Source organism: Aulonocara sp. 'chitande type north' Nkhata Bay, linkage group LG5, assembly GCF_057382095.1.
Source record: "Aulonocara sp. 'chitande type north' Nkhata Bay isolate Kocher_YH1m ecotype deep benthic linkage group LG5, A_spYH_male_GT1.1, whole genome shotgun sequence".
Taxonomy (NCBI): Eukaryota; Metazoa; Chordata; class Actinopteri; order Cichliformes; family Cichlidae; genus Aulonocara; species Aulonocara sp. 'chitande type north' Nkhata Bay.
Window position 1 is genome coordinate 26,166,096 of NC_141348.1, and position 22,215 is coordinate 26,188,310.

Here is a 22,215-nt window from a genome sequence, read left to right on the forward strand (position 1 = left end):
ATTTTATTTTTCAAAGGCTACTCTGGAGCACGAGGAATCCAAGATCCTCCGCATTCAGCTTGAGCTGACCCAAGTCAAGAGTGAAGTTGACAGGAAGATTGCAGAGAAGGACGAAGAGATTGAACAGATCAAGAGGAACAGCCAGAGAGTGATCGAGTCCATGCAAACTACTCTGGATGCTGAGGTCAGGAGCAGGAATGATGCCCTGAGAATCAAGAAGAAGATGGAGGGAGACCTGAATGAGATGGAGATTCAGCTGAGTCATGCCAACCGCCAGGCAGCTGAATCCCAGAAACAGCTGAGGAATGTGCAGGGACAGCTGAAGGTGGGTCCACTGAAGGATTTGCCCGAACTTTCTATCTGAAAGGTGTGCACTAATACCTCTTAACGTTACACATTTCAGGATGCCCAGCTCCATCTTGATGAAGCCATTAGAAGCCAGGAAGACATGAAGGAGCAGGTTGCAATGGTGGAGCGCAGAAACAACCTGATGCAGGCTGAGATCGAGGAGCTGAGAGCTGCACTGGAGCAAACAGAGAGAGGCCGCAAGATTGCTGAACAGGAGCTGGTTGATGCCAGCGAGCGTGTGGGACTGCTGCACTCTCAGGTTAGTTACGATTCAAAAACTTCATATTTTTATAATTTGAAGGGTGAAAGTCCAAATATGTGATTCATTATCCTGTATTTCCTTTCAGAACACCAGCCTTATCAACACCAAGAAGAAGCTGGAGGCTGATTTCATTCAGATCCAAGGTGAAGTGGAAGATGCTGTCCAGGAGGCCAGAAATGCTGAAGAAAAGGCCAAGAAGGCCATCACTGATGTGAGCCACCCTGATGAATGTCTATAGTGCAGTAGCATTACTCTACCAACTATATTAGTTGGCACAACAATACAAATGACAGTTACAACAATACATATGATATGAAATTTCAGGCTGCCATGATGGCAGAAGAGCTGAAGAAGGAGCAGGACACCAGTGCTCATTTGGAGAGGATGAAGAAGAACCTGGAGGTGACAGTGAAGGACCTGCAGCACCGCCTTGATGAAGCTGAGAACCTGGCCATGAAAGGTGGCAAGAAGCAGCTCCAGAAACTGGAGGCTAGGGTGAGTCTCATGAGAGCCATCTGACTGATTCGCTGTAAGCTGGGGAAACATTTTATATTTTAAAAATAACTGCATACATCCTTTGTCAAGGTCCGTGAACTAGAGGCTGAAGTTGATGCTGAACAGAGGCGCAGCGCTGATGCTATCAAGGGAGTGCGAAAATATGAGAGAAGAGTAAAGGAGCTCACCTATCAGGTCAGCTGATTACTACTACAAAACCACAGTAATGAAAATACCATGCTTAAATGAGTATTACATTTATACCAGAATAACTAATTAATGCTTTACAACAGACGGAGGAGGACAAGAAGAATATTGCCAGACTTCAGGATCTGGTGGACAAGCTCCAGCTAAAAGTGAAGTCCTATAAGCGACAGGCTGAGGAGGCTGTAAGTAGACCTGATTCCCATGAAACACACTGTGTATAACTCAGTGCACAGGGTTTAACTTCACTGTGGCTTCTTCTACAGGAGGAGCAGGCCAACAGTCACCTGTGCAGGTACAGGAAGGTGCAGCATGAAATGGAGGAAGCTCAGGAGCGTGCTGACATTGCTGAGTCTCAAGTTAACAAACTCAGGGCGAAGAGTCGTGAAATTGTCAAGGTAAAAAAAAAAAAAAAGATCTAGCATGAATCAAATTTGTAGAAATATTCATCCTGTTAAAATCGAGACTATCCAGCCAAATTTTTAAGTGCCACTGTTTTGTCATTTCAGACCAAGGAAGCAGAGGAGTGATGAAGAAATCAAGGTTGTAAATTAACAAGAAATCATACAATATGATTGTCTTGTTAGCTGTTCACATAAGCAAAGTGACAGTGCTGTGACAACCTAAAGTCAATAAAAGTTAGATTGATGCACCTTTTGTCTCTGTGCTCTTATTTTTGAATGACTCTGAACCTTTTTAAAGTCTCTAACACCCTGGTTATTGTTGTGTAAACCTATCAGTCTGGTTCTAGTGTGAAAGCATGAAGCTGCATTCATACACAAGATTACATGTCTCCATATGTGGATTTTCACCTTTCAAAAACAGAAATTTAACAGAGCACAAACAACAGAGTTTGTGTGCTTTTAGTTGTTCAAGGCGCAAACAGATTTGTCCAAAATTCAGCTTCAGCTTTCAGGCCCCTCTTCTGTGAAACGGGCTCCCAGTCTGGATTCAGGAGACATACAGCCACTTTACTTTAAAGATTAGGCTTAATGTTTTCCTTTATTAACTATAAAGCTTATAGTTAGGGCTGGATCATGTGACCCTGAATCCTCACATTGTTACACTATAATAGGCCTAGGCTGCTGGGCTCTTCGCATGATGCACCGAGTGTGTTTTGTTCACTCACCCTATTCACTCTCTATATGTTTATATACCTCTCTGCATTTAATCATTAGTTACCATTAATCGCTGGCTCTCAACAGTGTGTCTTTTGTCCTGTCTTCCTTCACCCTCAACCAGTCACAGCTGTTGACTGCCCCTCCCTCAGCCTGGTTCTCCCAGAGGTTTCTTCCTGTTAAAAGGGAGTTTTTCCTTCCTACTGTCACCAAGTGCTTGCTTATAAGGAATTGTCTCATTGTTGGGGTTTCTCTGTGTTATTTTATTTACACACACATATACATATACACATATATATACACACACATATATACATATATATGTATATATATATATATATACACATATATATACACACACATATATACATATATATGTATATATATGTATGTATGTATGTATATATGTATATATATATGTATATATATATATATATATATGAAACTCTGGCTGAAACGGTGATTGGGACCCACACCCAGTTTCACACCTTGGCTCAGGCGATTAGAGGATCATCAGGGGGTCCTTTTGTCCCTCTGTGGGGGGTTACTCCAACTAGGTTTATACCTGGGACTCTCCACCATTTGACCTTAGAACTGAAGAAGCTTCTCGGATGAGAGGTGAAACGTCTTCAAGTATCTTAAAGAAGTCCAGACGCTTTTCTTTGCAAGCTCCTTTGACTTTTAAAACTTCTCTATTAACCTGGAGCAGAAATACTGAGCTGGGTGCACAATAAAGACAAACTTACCTGCTCTCCAGGTTGTAGCTCTTTGAACCAAACAAAGATGGCAGCAGGAAGTGACTAGTTGTGCATAAGTACAAAAGCTAAATATCCATTCATTCAATACATTAATTATTAGAATGTTCAATAAATGTTCGTATTACTTATTTATTTACTTAATTCTTTTTTGGAAAACTGAGCATCTTATCCTAAATAAGTTGGGATGATTGCTTGATCAGACATCCAAGTGTTGGATAAATGACAGCCCATTCAAAACAAAACTTTATTAAAACCATTACAATACATTCAACATTTAGCCACCTAACACATTGAGACGAGCAAATAAACGCTGGACCTTTTGTAAGCAGAAGCCCTGCCCCGCACTGTGTGTAGATCTTAAAGACGGGGACGTGTTATTGCCGGAGGTCGCCAGAGGTCAGCATTGCACACTGCACATGCTGTTGCTGTCAGCGGGGAGTTGCTGTTACGGCGTGTAAATAAGATCGCAGATTTCTTATTTGCAGTCGAAATAAAGCTGATTTTTTTTTCTTTTTTGTTGTTGACGGATTTCGTCGGTTTCAGTCGATGCGGGATCAGCTTTACGGACAGCGTGTGTGAGATGAGTTTCGCAGTGCTTTGGGATGCGCAGTGCGCTTTGCTGACTGGAAGTGCTGCAGTGTAAACAAGACTGTCCGAGGCTGCAGCGCTGCTATCTGCACAATAAAACATACACAATTCCGCTCATAGCTGACTTCTAGGCTCAGAAAAGAAGAGCTGTATTTTCGCCGCGAAAAATCAGGCATCTTTTTTTTTCAAAATGCGCAAGGATTTTGGTTAATTTTCTCCAGGGGAAGAAAAAAGAAAACTGGAGCTCTTTAGGGATTTTCTCTCTTTTTAAATGTAATCAAACTAGACATCTGTCACTCGGCACATCTGCTACTTCTGGGGACACATAAAAGGTTTATCTCGTCGCCTGATTAAACAGATGGACCTTGGCTGCCAAGGACCCAACAACTCCTCCAGCCAAGATGACTGACAACCAGGAAACCCAAGATGCTGCTGCTGAGGACACGACTCCGTCCGGGAGCGCGACCTTGCCGCTTCGTCAGCCGTGCGAGCGCCTCTCCTGCCACAAGAGCAGCGTGTGCTCCCGCTCCTACTTTGTGGTAGTGATGGTGTTTTTTCATGTTTACATCATTAACGTGATCGCGCTGCTTTTCTACGTGCACTACAACAGTGGGCAGGAAGACGCGAACCGAAGTCGTGATGCTCCCAGCAGCGGCCACCAGCGCCCCGAGTCGCGACGTCCGCCATCGAAAGACGAGCTTCAGCGCGATATTTCTCTGCCACGGATAGAGGGAATAAGGGTGAGTTAGGGTGAGTACTTGAGGATGATGATGATGCATCGCTCCTTCTGTCATCCTCTCACACGCCTTTGATTTCCCTTTCAGGTGGGACATGTCCAGAAGGTGTCACTGGTGTCAGGGAGACTTCACGAGATGAGGACTTTGAGCCTGAAACCGCTTCTTTTTGGTAAGAGGCTGCACAGCCACGTAGCTAAAAGAAGATAAAAATGAAGATCTGCCTCAGATGCCCAAAAGGAGAATAAAAAAAGAAGTGCTGCAGCTTACACTTGGCTACTTTACCTTAACATAACCCAGACTGGGCTGATTATTGTGCTACATCTAGGACCTCATAAAATAGGCAAGTAAGTCCTAAGGCAACTACTCTATACAAAGTCGGTCCATTGCACATGGGATGCAATTAGGGTCTCACAGCTGACTGGGTAAAGGGCAGAAATGCATCTGTACCTGAAAAACATAATGCATCAGTGCACAGCATGCAGTGGGAATGCTTTGCAAGTATTATGAAGTGGGTGAAATGTAGGCCTGTAGTCATTTGGATTGCTTCCTGATCTATTCACATGTTTTGTTTTTATAAGTAATGCGATTTCCTGCAGATTTTAAAGAGCTGACTCAAGGTTGATATAAGAAGATTTGCTGTAGGTTAGCTGGACACTAACTGAACTTTGGTTTGACAATATTTGAAATTTAAATTAATCTGATAGTTGTGGTTTTTTCTTTAATCAAGTAAATTTTGAAAATGTGAGACGCAATATTCAGAATTTCCAAAAGTCAACAAGTCCATCTTTTAATAAAATATTACAATATTACTTTAGCTTTTCTGTACTTTGCTAGCTTTCCAGAATACTTCAGGTTTCTATTGGGTTTTCCATGATTTTCTTTTTATTAAAATAAAAAGCAATAATTTGAGATGTAGTGACGGTGAATGCCAAGACACTGCTCGGGTTTAAGCATGAGGAGGAGTGTTGCTGCAGGTTGTGGGTCACTGATGGGTCTATTTTCATCACACAACGTCGTGACATGGTGCAACATATGTGCTGGAGCACATAGAAAAACTGTACGGTCACTACACTGTCAGTAACATTATCACCAAAGGGAACAGATTTACAGTTATCATAGCCTAAAGAACTTCTATGTGATAACAGGTGACAGTTGACAACCAGGTTATTGCGAGTGATGAAGCTGTGCAGCCCACATTTAGACCACCACACACATAAAAGAGCATTTCAGTTCACTGTTATTAGGTTCTATATGTATTGTTTAACTTGTGCAGAGGTGCACCAAGTGTAAGTACACCTTTAAATCCTGACGCATTTTGAGAAATGCGTTTGGAGCTCTCGAGCACTCCTACAAATATTTAAAAAAAATAACTGTTTAACTTTGATGACCGTAATGTCTCTGAATAACTAGCTTCATGTCTACTTCTTTTGAGTTAAGCATTATTTAAAGCATACGACATATAAAGATATTCAACTGCTTGTGTGTTTATTTCTTGTCACGTAGTTGGTACATCAGACAAAAAAGCTCATATTGTGTGATTTCATCCAGACTGCGGTTCATTCATGTCTCCTTGACCTTCAACACAAAAGAGAGAGCAACAAATTAATGTCAAATGGTTCTGTTAAGAGATGCACCACCTTTGCAGAGTACCTTGCTCTTGACGATAAAACAGAATTAACAAAATTATTTTACCCTGACAATTTCACGGCTCTTTGCTCTCAGCTTGTTGACCTGCAACTCTGCGATGTCAGCGCGCTCCTGAGCTTCCTCAAGCTCATGCTGAACCTTCCTGTTCCTGGCCATGTCAGTGTTGGCTTGCTCCTTCTGAAAAGTAGAAGTTAAGGCAATGACGTCACTCATCAGTAAAAAATAACTTTCATTAAATCTCTTGATGGACGCTCAGTAATCCAGGTAAGGAAATTTAATCTGTTTATCTGGACGCTTCTGGAGTTTTTAGTGGGAGAAACGTTCCAGATGAACAACTTTCAGTCAACTTTCTGTGAACCATCGTAAAATAATTCTGCTTCCTGCTTTAAGTACACTGCTGTCAACAGGGTCAGAAGTAAAGGTGTTACTTTGTCATGACTATCTGCTTTGCATGTGTTGAATATTTCACACTCACAGCTTTCTCAGACAGACAGCTGCAGCTTCAAGATCTTGAAGTCAGGTCTTCTTGTCCTACTCAGCCTAAAGACAGCAGAGTCTGTCTGAAACTACCACTACAGAGACCTACTTCTCTATCTGATTCATGAACGTCTTCAAAACAACTTCAGAGCACACAACACGCTCATCTTCCACAGTGAATCCACTTCAGACGCACACGAGGGACAACAACAAACAAATATGCACCAAACACTCACTTACAACATACTGCAGACTATGTGAAGGGGATGTTTCAGCGCAGCGCAATCACCGGCATCTCTATCAACCACACAATTAGCATAGATATAAACACATAACTGTGTGTATTTATAGTTGCAACCAGAGAGTTTAGTTTCAGCGGTGGTGTACTCTTTATCACATCAGTTCGTCAACTACTGTTGGAGCCACAGACTCTTCATATAATGGAGATTATTGCCCTCTAGGGGTGTAATGCATATGTAACGCAATCTGTACTTACGCCAAACCTTTAATGCGTGGAAATCAGGACTGTTGACCTTGGGCAGTTCACTAGGTGTCAGTGTCATCAATTTCACCCCGATGTTTAACCCAGAATCACAGTTTCTCTAAAAATAGGTTACAAGAAATCAAATGTATCCCAAATACCTGTATCCTGTCAGAAGCTAGTTTCGTAAAGGAGATTGGTAGTAGCTGCTCCACCACAGGAACAATAAGGCTTCCAGCACACAATGGACACCACACTTACTTAACATAAACACATTTATTAGACACAATTTTAAATAATAAACCCCTTTTTTTTGTAGTGTCTTTCCACTCAGTGTCATAAGAAAAATAAAATAAATAAATAAAAACAAATATGTATCCTTTAAGGTCCTTTGGCCAAAAGAAAATCACCTGAGCTCAGGGAAAAATAAAGCGCATCGTTGGGGCCCTTTGAATTGTTCCTACCGCTCTGTTGGAACGGTGTAGCATCCAATAATAGCATCCAGCAAGCAGCAACGACCATCTATTTGCCAGGACGGTTCGGCAGAGTCATCAGATGAGGACTTCCACAAGGCAGTTCATCCAGTAGGATCCAGGGCACCAAAAGGGCAAACAAACCAGCCTACACACAAGTGTGCAGAAGAATTAACTGAAATGTTCATAAGTCTCAGTACCACTGACTCAGTGTCCATGTCACTAACGGCTTATTTAACAGACTTACCATTATAATAATACAGGTTTGTCAAAATACAACATAACAGAACATAAATGCCGTTAACAATGCTTATTAATGCTGTTCTCTTAGGCATAACATAATAACACTGTAACTGACCTCGTGTCGGCCGCCATTTCAGGACATTAGCTAGGCTCACTTAACGGCTAGCTTGCTAACAGTCAGCCAATAACACACGTTATACAATATTTAGCCTCTTTCTTAACAACATGACAGCGGTAGATTTGATACCTCGCTGCAGTATAATAAGGCACAAAACATTTCATACGAACATGAGCTGCACGCTAACTCACCAGAGGAGTTCGTGTAATGGCGAATGCTGTCGGACTCAGCTCCGCTTCACATTTGTAACCGCTACAAGACTTTTTCCTAACAACATATTAAATCATTAGCTTCACATATAAAGGTTTTTAAAACTATTTACAGCAACTCAAATGTCTACTGTACCCGAATTTCCAGCTCGTAGAGGGCACGAGAGCAGCATGCGCCTCATCGGACGAACGGAAGGAAAAACTCTGTAGCTGGACTAGAGAGTGGCTATGCGCACGGCACAGTGGTGCGTTCAGTAACCACAAATAATCAGAAATCCCATACTCAAACAATGATCTGGGTTACACTCTCCCCCTCTAAAGTGCATGAGTCTCTGCATGCACACTTGACTTAACAGGTGTGTGAAGGAAAGTGCTCTGAGAGAATACAATTGCGAAACTCTGACAAAAAGGAACTGAGAGCCAAAATTAAAGGCTCACCTAACTCATCATAAGTTAGTTTACGAGGTTGGCGTCTCTCTCTCCCAGAACGCCGCAACTCTACTGTCTCTGGCTCTGAACTCTGCTCAGCAGTGTCGCTGCTTTCTTGATTCATTTCAACAGATTCTGTTTGTTCAGGAATGTCAATAACAACCCAACCTGGACCTTCATCAGATGGAATGGGAGATGTGGTCACCTCATTGCTTTCTGAGTGTAACAAAGGCTCAGGTTCAGAAACATGACTGGGTGTTTCTCGTGCGTGTGACTCGTCTTGTGGCTCTGCACGGGGCAAACTAGAATGCACATCCCCAGTGGACAGCTGAGGTGTGATAACCTGCCTTTCAGTCTGGATAAAAGGACCTCTGGTTATTATTTCTGGAACCACAAAAGCTGGATACACTTCGTCCTCATCACTGTATACCTCATCTGCCTGATCATCAGGGTTATCAGAAGATTGTACTTCTCTTTCGGCTTTGTTCCTTGGTTTCTTCCCTTTAGAGGGCCCATGAGATCTGCTCCCTGCCATTTCTTCCACAGGTAAGAACCCACACGGTAGAAGGAGATCCCTGTGTAAGGTGCGTTTTGGTCCGTCTCCCAACTCGGGTTCCACAACATAGACAGGGCCATCATTGATTCGTTTAACCACAACATGTACTTTCTGTTCCCACCTGTCTGAGATTTTGTGTTTACCTCTGATACTCATGTTCCTAACCAAAACCCTGTCACCTGCACAGAGCTCGGCCACTCTAATCCTCTTGTCAAACCTAACTTTATTCCTTTCTCCGATCTTCTGGGAGTTTTTTGCAGCTAGGGTGTAGCTCTCCTCCAGACGTTGACGAAGGTTGTTCACATACTCTGAATGAGACTTATGGTTGGCATTTTCAGGTTGGATACCTAAGACTAAATCAATGGGTAGTCGGGGTTGTCTGCCAAACATCAGTTCATAAGGAGAGAAACCAGTTGTGTCGTTCCTCGTGCAGTTATACGCATGAACTAAGGGTTTAACAAAGTCCCTCCAGTGAGATTTGCCTTCCTCTTCCAACGTACCCAACATATCAAGAAGCGTCCGGTTAAACCTTTCCACCGGGTTTCCGCGAGGATGATAAGGTGTAGTGCGGATTTTGTCTGCTCCTATCAAAGCACATAGCTCTTTGATTGTGTGAGATTCAAAGTCTCTACCCTGATCACTGAGTAGACAACTGGGAAACCCATAATGAACTATGAAGTTCTCCCACAGAGCTTTTGCAATGGTCCTGGACTTCTGATCTTTAGTTGGCACTGCCACAGCAAACTTTGTAAAATGGTCAGTGATAACTAATATGTTCCGGGTGTCTCTGTTGTCTGGCTCAACTGACAAATAGTCCATACAGATGAGTTCAAGCGGGTAAGTTGCTATAATATTTTCAAGAGGCGCTGCCTTCTGAGGCACTGCTTTCCTCCTGACACAGCGTGGACACTGTCTGCACTTCTCTTCTACAGACTTTGTCATCATTGGCCAATAGAATCTGGAACGGGCAAGATGCAGTGCTCGTTCAAAACCAAGATGACCAACTTCATCATGCACTCCATGCAACGCTTTCCCTCTGAACTGTTCAGGTAGGACTAACTGCCATACAGTGTTGTCTCTATTTGTCCATTTCCTGTACAATACTCCATCTCTCATTTCGAGTCTTCTCCACTCCTTGAGAAGGAGCCTAACATCAGGAACTTCAAGGTTTGTTTCTCTGAAGCTGGGCTTTTGAGCTCTTTCAACGAAGGTAATGACACGTGAGACAACCGGGTCATCCCTCTGAGCTTTATACCAGTCAGAGCTTGTCATAGATGGTAATGTGTCTTCTCCAAATACATCCGCAACTGTTGAGGGATCAACAGCAAGAGACTCTACAGCCAAAGGTTGTTCTAGATTTGAACAGTGCTCGATCTTTGACACCACAAGATGGCGTTGACATAAGGCAGATACCACCTCGTGACTCATCTCGTTGCTCACCTCTAGAAGACGGTTTTTCATGTCATCAACTCTCTCCCTTTCTTTGATGAAATCCTCATCTTCAAAAGGAGGAGCTTGTGGTCGTCGGGACAGCCCATCTGCATCGCGATTGGCATGACCGGCCCTGTACTTAACGGTGAACTGATAAGTAGACAGCGCAGCTAACCAGCGATGACCAGCAGCATCTAACTTTGCAGATGTCAGTACATACGTGAGAGGATTGTTATCCGTCACAATGGTGAAGTTAGCGCCATAAAGGTAGCTGTTAAACTTCTCACAAACTGCCCACTTCAAAGCTAGAAATTCAAGCTTGTGAGTGGGATAGTTTCTCTCACTTTTGGAAAGTCCTCTGCTTGCATAAGCCACAGCTCTCAGCTTCCCGTCCTGCTCTTGGTAGAGCGCTGCACCCAAGCCTTCACGACTGGCATCAGTGTGCAGGACATATGGTAGCTGTGGGTTGGCAAAAGCAAGGACAGGTGCCGATGTCAGTCTCTCAATCAAAGTCTTAAACGCATTTTCACATTCAGGTGTCCACTCCTCTCCAAAAGGTAAGTTAATGTTTGATGGTTGTTTGAAATGTTCTCCAAGATACACTTTACCCCTCTTTTTGGGTGAGTAGTAACCAGCCGTGAGACTATTTAAAGGCTTTGCGATCTTTGAGTATCCATCAATGAATCTCCGGTAATAACCGGCAAAGCCTAGGAAACATTTTAACTCTCTCTTGTTTGTAGGACGAGGCCATGTTTTCAAAGCTGAGATCTTATCAGGATCTGTGTGAACTCCTTGGGCATCAACCACATGGCCAAGGTACTTCACCGAGGGCCTAAAGAAATGACATTTTTCTGGGGACAGCTTCAACCCAAAGTCCCTCAACCGGTTCAGCACCCTCATGAGTCTCACCTCATGTTCCTCCAGGGTGTCTGAAAACACAATCAGATCATCCAAAAACACAAGTACCTCACTCAAGTTCAAATCCCCAACACACTTCTCCATCAGTCGTTGAAACGTACTTGGGGCATTTGTAACGCCCTGAGGCAGGCGATTAAACTCATAAAACCCAAGAGGACAGACAAAAGCAGTTTTAGCTTTATCTTCCTCGGCCATCTCAACCTGATAATAGCCTGATTTGAGGTCCATGACCGAGAACCACTTGGCACCACTAAGGGCCGTGAAGGTCTCCTCAATGTTTGGGAGGGCATAAGCATCCCTAATGGTCCGTGCGTTCAACTTGCGGTAATCAACGCACAACCTGATTGAACCATCCTTTTTACGCACAACTACTATTGGAGATGCGTAGGGGCTCTCTGACTCCCTAATAACCCCTGCATTAAGCAGTTCTTTGAGGTGTTGCTTGACAGCTTCTCTGTCACTTGGGTGGATGGGCCTCGACCGTTCCTTAAACGGCGTGTCATCGTTCAGCCGAATGTGGTGTTTTACCACAGTGGTGTGACCATAAGACAGATCATCAACCGCAAACACTTCTGAAATAGACTTGAGCTTGGTGGTGATGCGCTCTTTCCATTCTTCAGAGATGGGTGACTCATCAAGATTAAACTTAAGCTTCTCTCCATCAAACTTGTCATGAGAAGAAGTATTTGAAACAGGCACCAGGGGTGAAATGTGCTGGGCTACACATACCTGGGCAACTGTACTTCCTGGTTGCAATACAATACTATGCCCACTCAAGTTCTGCAAGACGACTGGAACCTTACTCTTAGCTTTGTAAGGGATGTCTATCAAAGCAGTTTCAAGAAATAAACCACCAGGTAACTTGTCGTGTTCATTTGGTTCAAGGACAAAACTTACGTTAGGAGTGTTCTTTCTCAGCCTAACATCGCCCATTAAACAGCACTTGTGGTTGGCAGGGATGGTGACTGGTACTTTCCCGTGCAACCTCACTGGGTGTATGTGGCAATCATCCATTTGTTTAGCCAAGTGCTGGAGAACCAGTGCTACATCTCTGGAACACAGTCTGTGAAGGAAATCTGGACCGTCACGTTCAGATAACTTATCATGGAGTCTTAACAGTGCATTGGTACCAATCAAAACTGGTATTCTGCTGTTAAAATGGCACTCAGGCACAACAAGAGCCAAAACAACCAACTCTTCCTCTTTGCCTGCAATGGTGTGAGGAAAAGTGATGTGGGTCTCAACATAACCAAGGTAGGGAACGTGCTGTCCACCTGCACCCTCAATCTCAAGCAATGCTTGAATGGGCTGAATGGGGAGATGTGCCAGCTTATCCTTGTGAAATGATTCGGAGATTGTAGTGACTTGTGAACCACTATCCATGATAGAGTTGCATTGCACACCCTCAACCAAAACAGAAGCTGAACAATGAGGACCTATCAGACCGGGTGGCAAGCGGGATTGGGAACTGAAATCTTGAACCATTGTCTGGGTCTTTATTTTGCTCTGAACATCAATTCTTTGGTCACTTGAGGCGGGACTAATGCTGGTCTCAGCTCCTGGACGTCCCACAGCAGGAGCCGCTACAAGTTTAAAGCAAAAGGCTCAGTAACCTGTTGGGCTTGGAACCTTCCTTGCTTTTCCTTTAACTCAGCATTCTTCTGGCGGACTAGTGCCTGGTTGGGTTCATTTGGGCATCGAGCGGCAATGTGGTTATCTTCACCACATCTAAAGCAGAACCATGCTTTTGGCATAGAGGGAACCTTAACTGGTCTCCTGGCACTGCTATTTCTTGCCGTAAGGAAGTCTTTGCCACTATTATTCTCTTTAGGACATTTTTGGTTCTGAGTGAGCTCTCTGAGTTGTTTAGACAACTCATCTATTTTGCTTTCAAGTTTAACAGTTTCTTCTTGCCTCTGTTTTAACGCTGCACTAAGCTCACTGTCAAAAGGAGAATTCTTGGACCTTTGACTCAGTTTCTCTACCTGCTTTGAAAGCTCATCCATTCTCCTCTCAAGCTTAGATGCTTCGCTCTGCTTTGCAGTCTGTGTTGGAACGGGCTCATCATCATAGGAGGGTACATCAAAAATGGAGTGGGCATGTACAGCTGCTTTTGTAGCACCCAGATGTTTTTTCATCCTGTCTAGCTTTGCAGATCTACGACCTTCCTCGGTCCTCAACATAAGGAGTAGATCTGGGAATGTTGGTGGACTGTTCTTTTTGTTTTCTAGTTGGAGAGCTATAATGAGACTCTGGTCCCAGCAGCCTCTAATAAACTGTCTGAGTAGGTGTTCGCTCAAAGTTTCGACAGAGACTCCCCCTCTAGAAATAGCTCGAGTAAGGAGGCTATGGAGTCTGTTCAAATATGCTGAGGGCTTTTCTCCGCTATTCTGGTTGGAGCTGAGAAAGGTTGCAAATAACTCTTCTCCGTCCTCTACAACACTGAAAGCGGAATCGAGCTGCCTAACATAAGCCCTGGGTGGTGAACTCACACCAAGCAACTTAACAACATCGGCTGCTGGACTTAGCAAACTTTCAAGTATTTTCCTAACCTTTTGCACATCACTAAGAGAGCAATCACTGACAAGAAGGTCCACTTGTGTGCGCCATGTTTCATAGTCTACCTCACCATTGGGCCTAGGAGCACGGCCAGAAAAGGTGCGCAGTCTGGTTTGTGTAGACCACGGGGCTGTTGAGTCATTTCTGATAACGTGCTCAACGACAACTTTTTGAATCTGAGGTGGGTTAAGGAGACTGCGGTCGATATTAACAGGGTTCACCACAGCACTATCAGGTGCATTGTGGGTCTGTGTGTAGTGATTAGGTTCATCATGATCACTAGCTACAATGTCATGGAGGGATGTGTCACCATCCTGAGCTGTGTGTGGCTGTGTGTCAGGAATCTCAGAGTTATGTCGAACTTCTTTGACCTCACTCTGAATAACACTCAAGAAACCTGCTTTACCACTATCTCCAACAGCCTTCAGTTCTTCTAAATATCTACGAGCTAACTCCTTGCCTACCTCTTCCTGAGCAACATCTCGAATGGTTTTGACAGACCAACCGATAGCAGGATCCTTGGGGCTCGGCAAGTCGCCTAAGATCTGGGGGTTGATCTTGGAAATGGCTTGATCGGACAAATATTGTATCAGGACTCTACCCTCTGGCTGGTTTGATTCATCTGGAATTCGAACTATCCGAGAAACTTTACCATTTACTGAAAAAACACTAGCAATGTCATCATCTGTGTAAATCCCTTCAACGCCAGTCACAAAAAGTGAGCACTGGCCATCTACATCAAAACGTCTGCAAAGATCCATGTCCAACACAATAGGGTCAAGGAAAAGAGGTAGGTGTTGTGAGCTGGAAAGTCAAGGTGCTACTTTTCACCAATCTCCTGGCTGGCTCGCCACTTGTAACGCAATCTGTACTTACGCCAAACCTTTAATGCGTGGAAATCAGGACTGTTGACCTTGGGCAGTTCACTAGGTGTCAGTGTCATCAATTTCACCCCGATGTTTAACCCAGAATCACAGTTTCTCTAAAAATAGGTTACAAGAAATCAAATGTATCCCAAATACCTGTATCCTGTCAGAAGCTAGTTTCGTAAAGGAGATTGGTAGTAGCTGCTCCACCACAGGAACAATAAGGCTTCCAGCACACAATGGACACCACACTTACTTAACATAAACACATTTATTAGACACAATTTTAAATAATAAACCCCTTTTTTTTGTAGTGTCTTTCCACTCAGTGTCATAAGAAAAATAAAATAAATAAATAAAAACAAATATGTATCCTTTAAGGTCCTTTGGCCAAAAGAAAATCACCTGAGCTCAGGGAAAAATAAAGCGCATCGTTGGGGCCCTTTGAATTGTTCCTACCGCTCTGTTGGAACGGTGTAGCATCCAATAATAGCATCCAGCAAGCAGCAACGACCATCTATTTGCCAGGACGGTTCGGCAGAGTCATCAGATGAGGACTTCCACAAGGCAGTTCATCCAGTAGGATCCAGGGCACCAAAAGGGCAAACAAACCAGCCTACACACAAGTGTGCAGAAGAATTAACTGAAATGTTCATAAGTCTCAGTACCACTGACTCAGTGTCCATGTCACTAACGGCTTATTTAACAGACTTACCATTATAATAATACAGGTTTGTCAAAATACAACATAACAGAACATAAATGCCGTTAACAATGCTTATTAATGCTGTTCTCTTAGGCATAACATAATAACACTGTAACTGACCTCGTGTCGGCCGCCATTTCAGGACATTAGCTAGGCTCACTTAACGGCTAGCTTGCTAACAGTCAGCCAATAACACACGTTATACAATATTTAGCCTCTTTCTTAACAACATGACAGCGGTAGATTTGATACCTCGCTGCAGTATAATAAGGCACAAAACATTTCATACGAACATGAGCTGCACGCTAACTCACCAGAGGAGTTCGTGTAATGGCGAATGCTGTCGGACTCAGCTCCGCTTCACATTTGTAACCGCTACAAGACTTTTTCCTAACAACATATTAAATCATTAGCTTCACATATAAAGGTTTTTAAAACTATTTACAGCAACTCAAATGTCTACTGTACCCGAATTTCCAGCTCGTAGAGGGCACGAGAGCAGCATGCGCCTCATCGGACGAACGGAAGGAAAAACTCTGTAGCTGGACTAGAGAGTGGCTATGCGCACGGCACAGTGGTGCGTTCAGTAACCACAAATAATCAGAAATCCCATACTCAAACAATGATCTGGGTTACACATATTCTACACCCAGCTTTTTCTTGGCAGCACAAATTATAAAACTATACGTGATGATTACTCATCGCTTCCTTATTTAATTAAAATTTTGGGATTTTATGCCAGAAAAAGCATTTCTGTTTTGTTGCATCCTACCTGATAAGTCAGCTCCTTCACTTTAGGTTCATACTTGACACCCTTCACAGCCACAGATCCACGTTTCTGCTCCACCTAAACCTCCGCCTCCAGACCCCGAACCTTTCCAGCCACAAGCCCAGATGTTTTTTATGGTTAAAAAAAAGTGATATAACATTTTATGAACTTTTTTCCTACACAAAACAGTTCAGTGAAATAAACAGAGCCCACCTTTAGTTTTAAGTTTGTTTGGGGTACCACTTCTACAACTTTTATCAAAGTAGTTCCTTAAATGATCTCACGTTACTGAAACCAACAACAAAACACTTTTTTTTCTGCAGCAAACAAACTCTCACCTCTAGTCTCTGGAGATGCTTCTTGCCACCTTTAGTGGAAGATCCATGATGGTTTCGTGGGCCAGTTTCAGATTTCCCTCGAGGTTTCTTTTAGCTCGCTCAAGATCCATACGGAGCTTCCTTTCTTGCTCCAGTGTACCTTCAATCTTGTGCATTCACGCACACAGTAATTAGTGCCAGCTTCAATATATAAAAACTTAGTGCTGCACTTGTGATAATTCAAACAAATTTAGAAACTCACATCGTCCACTTGCTGTTCCAGCTTGGTCTTGACCTTCGTCAGGCTGTTAACTTTGTCTTCCTCTGCCTGCAGGTCATCGAGGACCTGCTGTTGGGCCTTTTGGAGGGCTTCCTTTTTTTTGCTCAGCTTGGCAATGGACACATCTTGAGCAGACTTTTAACCTAAAATGTTAAGTGAATAAAATCATTACAGCATGCAGTTCCCACTAAACAACTGAAACGAGGCACAAACCTTGTTCTCGGTGGCATGTTTCTCCTTTTCCACTTTGGCCAGGGTCAGCTCCAAGTCATCAATATCCTTCTTCAGCACAGAGCACTCGTCCTCCAACTTCCTCTTCTTGTCAGTCAGCTCAGCGTTCATTTCCTCCTCATCCTCCAGTCTTTTGGCTGTCTCTTTAAGTTTGACCCTGAGTTGGATCTTTCCTTTAATGAGCCCCTCACACCTTTCCTCTGCATCAGCGAGGGTTTCACCCTTCTGTAAATGCAAAAAGGAAATGATACAGTCAGCTGTAAATAATCAAGTTACAGACAAATGGAGGTTCCAGTTCTCTTTAACATACACTCTGAATTTGGATCTGCAAGTCATTCTTCTCCTGTACGAGAGTAACCATCTTTTCCTCCAGTTTTTTCCTCTTAGCCAGAGCCTTTGCTGGGTCCTCCTTGGTCTTTTCAAAGTCCACTTTCGTCGTGCCATCTCTGCCTCTGCACTCCCGAGAAGTGGCCTTATTCTGAAGTATAGCTTCATCCAAGGCCAGGTTTTGACATTCATGAATGCACGGATGTTGTACTGGATGGTGTAAATGGATTCTCTGTGGAGACAGAGTACAGGACATTTTTCTTTCATTGCTCAAACTGAATAGAAAAAGGTTACTGCTGTCTCCCAGATTCTAAAAAAAGAAAACTGCACTGCAATCGTTTCTTAACTCAAAAAATACATTTTGCGAGAACATTAAGTTCAGCATCTTCCTGTTCAATAACATGTCCCTAGAGGCCTCCGGCACTCTGACACACAGCTTTGTTGTCTATTAAAGACCTTAAACTATGTGACTAAGAATAAGTCTGAATAATGCAGAAGCTCTGACAAATCCTGCATTTACCATGTGGTAGCCTAACAAGATGCTTTTATCTACCATAAAACTGAAGGAGTTACAGTCAGCTGTTGTACATTACCCATGACATTGTCAACATTTTTCATTACATTTTTGGGTTCAGTCAATGTAAAGTCAAACTGAGTTTAGGAGGTGGAGAGCCCTGAGACAAAAAAGTAAAAGTGACAGGCTGGAACTAATGTTTATGAGCGACACCATTGTTTGTTGTTGGTCTGCATATGGTACACTGTTAATGCTTGCATATGGTTAAATGCAAGAAAAACTGGTCATAAATGCTATTGTTTACTGTTTAAGTTCTAATGCAGATTAGCCATTTGATTTAGCACTTTTAAAAAAGCAAGATCTTTTAATCTTGTGTTCAATCACATAATTACATAATTTGAATTACATAATTTGAGCATTTAAAAATACTCAAGTAAATATTGTGCTACAAAGCTTATGCACTGCTACTGTTAAAAAAGGTTTGGATTGGTTAATGTTCGCAGATGTGTGAAAACAAACGTAATTTGTATTTTGGTTTTTTGGTTTGTATTTAAAGGTTTTTCACCTGTGGCTGACTATGGCCGAAAAGAAGAAAAAAGGGAAACAAAAGATCTGCCTGGTCATTGAGTGAAATCCAGTTAAACACCTGTGGTAGATGCATCAATCCCTTTCAAGCGGGGAAGCTGCACAAACATAAAGAGCTTGACAATCAAGGTTAAGCAAAAACTTATTTAAAATGTTTCCATTATTATATCAAATATGATCTATTTTGATACTTTGAAAAGAAAAAAAGTTGGATTTTGTGATTGTTCCAGCATTAAGAGCCTGCTGGACTGAACTATGTAACTAGGAAATAGCGACTTTTTATGGCAATCACACCAAAATACTTAGCTTTCACAGACTAATGAAAAATTAAATTTTCCCTGAATTATTCAGAGCAGAAGTACTTTCTGTACATTAATCAAAGTCTCCACCTGCAGTGATATTAAACCAGGGACCTACCTGGTGTTTTAGTTTCATTGGGAATCAAGCAGCACACAAAATGTGGGTGCATGCTCATTAAAGTTCATCATTTAAGTATTTAAGAAAATGAATATTACCCTGAAAAGAGCCGACACTGTCTGGAAGGAACTGCCCTTCTTCTTGCCACCACCCACATAGCAAAATTGGTGTGGCCCAGATCTGGCCCACACAACGTGCTTACACATGGCCCACATACCGCAAAGAATGACGGCCCTTTGGTGGCCCAGATCTGGTTTGCCAGAGGTGGCCCACACACGGGCCACCACAAGGCAGTTGCAGACACACTGGTGGTCCTGTGCTGGCCCAGAACAGTTTCAGCTCTGGCCCCAGATGTCAGCCTAATGTGTACCTTAATCAAGCCATGTAATAACAACATGTGCCGGAACATAATAGTGCAAAAGTAACATGACGAAACTCTGTTCAGACAGTGATTCTTAAATAGCACTTTTCTACTCTCCCGGATTACCTAAAGTGTTCTATACGACATGCCACATTCACACATCTTCTCTGAACTGAGTGCTTCCTAACTACATTCATACACATTCACACTCTTGACATGCTGACTGGAGGGATCAAACCACTACCATGGCAGTATAGTATTGCAACATGGCAGTTGGGTCTTCTACCTAAAATAGGAAAATAGGAACATAAATAGTGTCATCATTGCCAGACCTGGCCCACATCTGGTTGACAGACACACTGCCAACACACCAGTCAGTCAGAAGTGCCAGCTTGATGCTGGATCCAGGCCAGACCTGTTGTCTGTGAGCCTGGGCTACATAAACCAAACCACAATCGGGCCAGATGTGGCATGCCATCACATAAACAGTGTCATCTATGCCAGGCCTGGCCCATATCTGGATGACATACCACGTACCATGCCAGAAGTCAGCCAGCAGTGCCGGCTTGACACCAGATCCAGGCCAGACCTGTCTGCTATGTGGGCAGCCTTTTTTCCACCTTTTGGACCTGTAAAGCGCATTTTGCAAACTGATTTGTAATTAATGCGAAGCAATAAATGCAATAGTCTTTCCGCATACCTTAAATTTTGTAGATACATGAGTTTATATAAAAAAACACTACCTTCTGTCTACACATGAAGTGCAAACAGCAAGGCCAGCAGCTTTGTGAAAGACGTCTGCTGTACCACAGAGTCGTTCAGAGGGTCTTTGTTCTTCTCCAGCCAGCCAATGACATTGTATTCAACATTACCAGCATAGTGCACCAGGGAGAAGTGGGCCTCAGCTTTGCCTTTGGCAGGCTTTGGTTTCTGGAAGGGGGAACTTTTGCCAGCATGCTGGTCATAGAGTTTGCTCTTGACGGTCATGTCTGTTGCCTTGGAGAACATGCACCCCAACATGCATCCTCTTCAAGGATGGAGAAGATACCCATCGGCTGCCGTGATGAAAGAAGCAGTAAAAAAACAAAACAACTTAAATTTGTTTTCTACTGTTTTCTATGCAAATGGACAGCACACGGCTCACCTTCTCAATAAGCTCAATGCAGGCAGCCAAGTCCATACCAAAGTCAGTGCACTCCCATTCAATGCCCTCTTTCTTGTACTCTTCTTGCTCCAGGACAAACATGTGATGGTTGAAAAACTGTTGCAGTTTTTCATTAGTGAATTTGATGCACAGCTGTTCCAGGCTGTTGAACTGAAAAGGGGGAAAAGTGTCAAAGATTGTGTGTTGCTGTTGTGTAAAGTATGAAGAAATGACGTTTGTACTTTACTTACTTTACATGAACATGAACGTAAGACTATGCAGTGTTAGTTCTGCATACTTACATCAAAGATTTCAAACCCAGTGATGTCCAGGACAGATATGAAAAAAATCTTGGCTGCTTTGTATCCAGAATGTCATTGAGTCTGACAACCATCCACAAGAACATTTTCTCATAGACAGCCTTGGACAGAGCCATCACTCTATTATTAACCTAAGAAATAAGAGTTTGGGTTCTGATTATACCACAGAAAAAATATATAAATTACTGTTTGCTCATAGACTACTTTTTAATTACTTGTGGCACAGTTTGACCTTTGACCACCATTTCATTGCCAATCTGTACTCTTGGTTAACAGAAAGCCTTCAGCATATTGGGAGAGTTCAGGCCCGTGAGGTAGGTATGTATCAGCCTCTGATGAAAACAAAAAACAAAAACAAAAAAAGAGAAGAGGGAAGATGTTTTAGAAATGACTAAGTTTGAAATGAATGAAATAAAATGACAACAAAGGATCATGCATGTTCTGGGTCTGCCTCTGGTTGTCTTGTATTTGTGTATTCCCAAAATACAGGACAGTTCACAGTAAGTTTTCTTTCTCCAGAGGAGTTGCAAATGGCCCTTTATAAAGTCAAGGACCAGCAGCTCTACTCTGAGCTCCTTATAGTTTCCTAAAACCTTTAACTAGTGTTACATGTCGGCCAAGACACCTGAAAACAATCAGGACACCCCAAACATTATAATGCAATAATTCTCCACCATGGAAACAGGATCAAATGTGTACACAATACAAGATATATAAGTAGATTCATATTGGGAAGTATAAAACTGGATAATAACTAATTTTAACAATTTTTTAAATTTACAGTGGCCCTGAGACATCAAAACACAATTTTACCTTCAGCGCACTCGCTCAGCCTGCTATTCTCACTCCTTCTGCTTGAACTTAATCTTTCTGCGATGCATCACAGACCCAGTCAGCTTGTAAATACTTATCTTTTTCTCTGCATTGAAACCCAAGATGTCAATGGTGGTCTAAGGAAAGAATCGACAAAAACACAGATTTTACAGGTGTTACTTACATTATCTACGATACCTGATTCTTCATCAAACAAATTTGTTCTCAAATTCATCAGTAAGAAATGAGAAGCTTACATTTTTCAATTCCTGATTTTACAGCCAGAAGCACACAAAGACAACAGGGTTTCCTTCTCAGTTTAGCTATTAACCTTAATATTTTACAGCAATGAAGTGGAAAAAAAGACTATCAGCCCACAGTGAATACAGAGATGAGTTATCATTCCTAACTGTTTTAGTATTACCATAAGCCTCCAGAAGTGGGTTGGCTGCAATGATTTGATCCTCCAGCGACCTCCTAAAATGATGATATCCAACTCGTTTGTGTTTTTCAT

At 42.7% G+C, this 22,215-nt stretch overlaps 2 protein-coding genes and 1 pseudogene across 2 annotated transcripts; 2 read left to right on the forward strand and 1 right to left on the reverse strand.

The window, feature by feature from the left end:
• Nucleotides 1–403: 403 nt before the first annotated feature.
• Nucleotides 404–1,953, forward strand: LOC147330761 (myosin-8-like). The gene is made up of 7 exons (XM_086292558.1): nucleotides 404–607; nucleotides 696–821; nucleotides 935–1,105; nucleotides 1,196–1,300; nucleotides 1,399–1,494; nucleotides 1,576–1,707; nucleotides 1,819–1,953. The coding sequence occupies exons 1-7, from the start codon at nucleotides 449–451 to the stop codon at nucleotides 1,837–1,839; spliced, it is 810 nt and encodes a 269-aa protein (XP_086148684.1). The 5' UTR covers nucleotides 404–448; the 3' UTR covers nucleotides 1,840–1,953.
• Nucleotides 1,954–3,493: 1,540 nt separating this feature from the next.
• On the forward strand, nucleotides 3,494–5,254 carry LOC147330762 (transmembrane prolyl 4-hydroxylase-like). The gene is made up of 2 exons (XM_086292559.1): nucleotides 3,494–4,513; nucleotides 4,598–5,254. The coding sequence occupies exons 1-2, from the start codon at nucleotides 4,175–4,177 to the stop codon at nucleotides 4,715–4,717; spliced, it is 459 nt and encodes a 152-aa protein (XP_086148685.1). The 5' UTR covers nucleotides 3,494–4,174; the 3' UTR covers nucleotides 4,718–5,254.
• A 13,467-nt stretch (nucleotides 5,255–18,721) lies between these two features.
• LOC147330763 (myosin heavy chain, fast skeletal muscle-like) lies at nucleotides 18,722–22,215 on the reverse strand (annotated as a pseudogene).

Bases quoted from the DNA above. Each gene is read 5' to 3' on its own strand.
- LOC147330762 (XM_086292559.1), top strand. From the start codon at position 4,175: ATGACTGACAACCAGGAAACCCAAGATGCTGCTGCTGAGGACACGACT. The intron at 4,514-4,597 runs GTGAGTTAGGGT...TTTCCCTTTCAG, and splicing joins CACGGATAGAGGGAATAAGG to GTGGGACATGTCCAGAAGGT.
- LOC147330761 (XM_086292558.1), top strand. From the start codon at position 449: ATGAAGGAGCAGGTTGCAATGGTGGAGCGCAGAAACAACCTGATGCAG. The intron at 1,301-1,398 runs GTCAGCTGATTA...GCTTTACAACAG, and splicing joins TAAAGGAGCTCACCTATCAG to ACGGAGGAGGACAAGAAGAA. The intron at 1,708-1,818 runs GTAAAAAAAAAA...TTGTCATTTCAG, and splicing joins AGAGTCGTGAAATTGTCAAG to ACCAAGGAAGCAGAGGAGTG.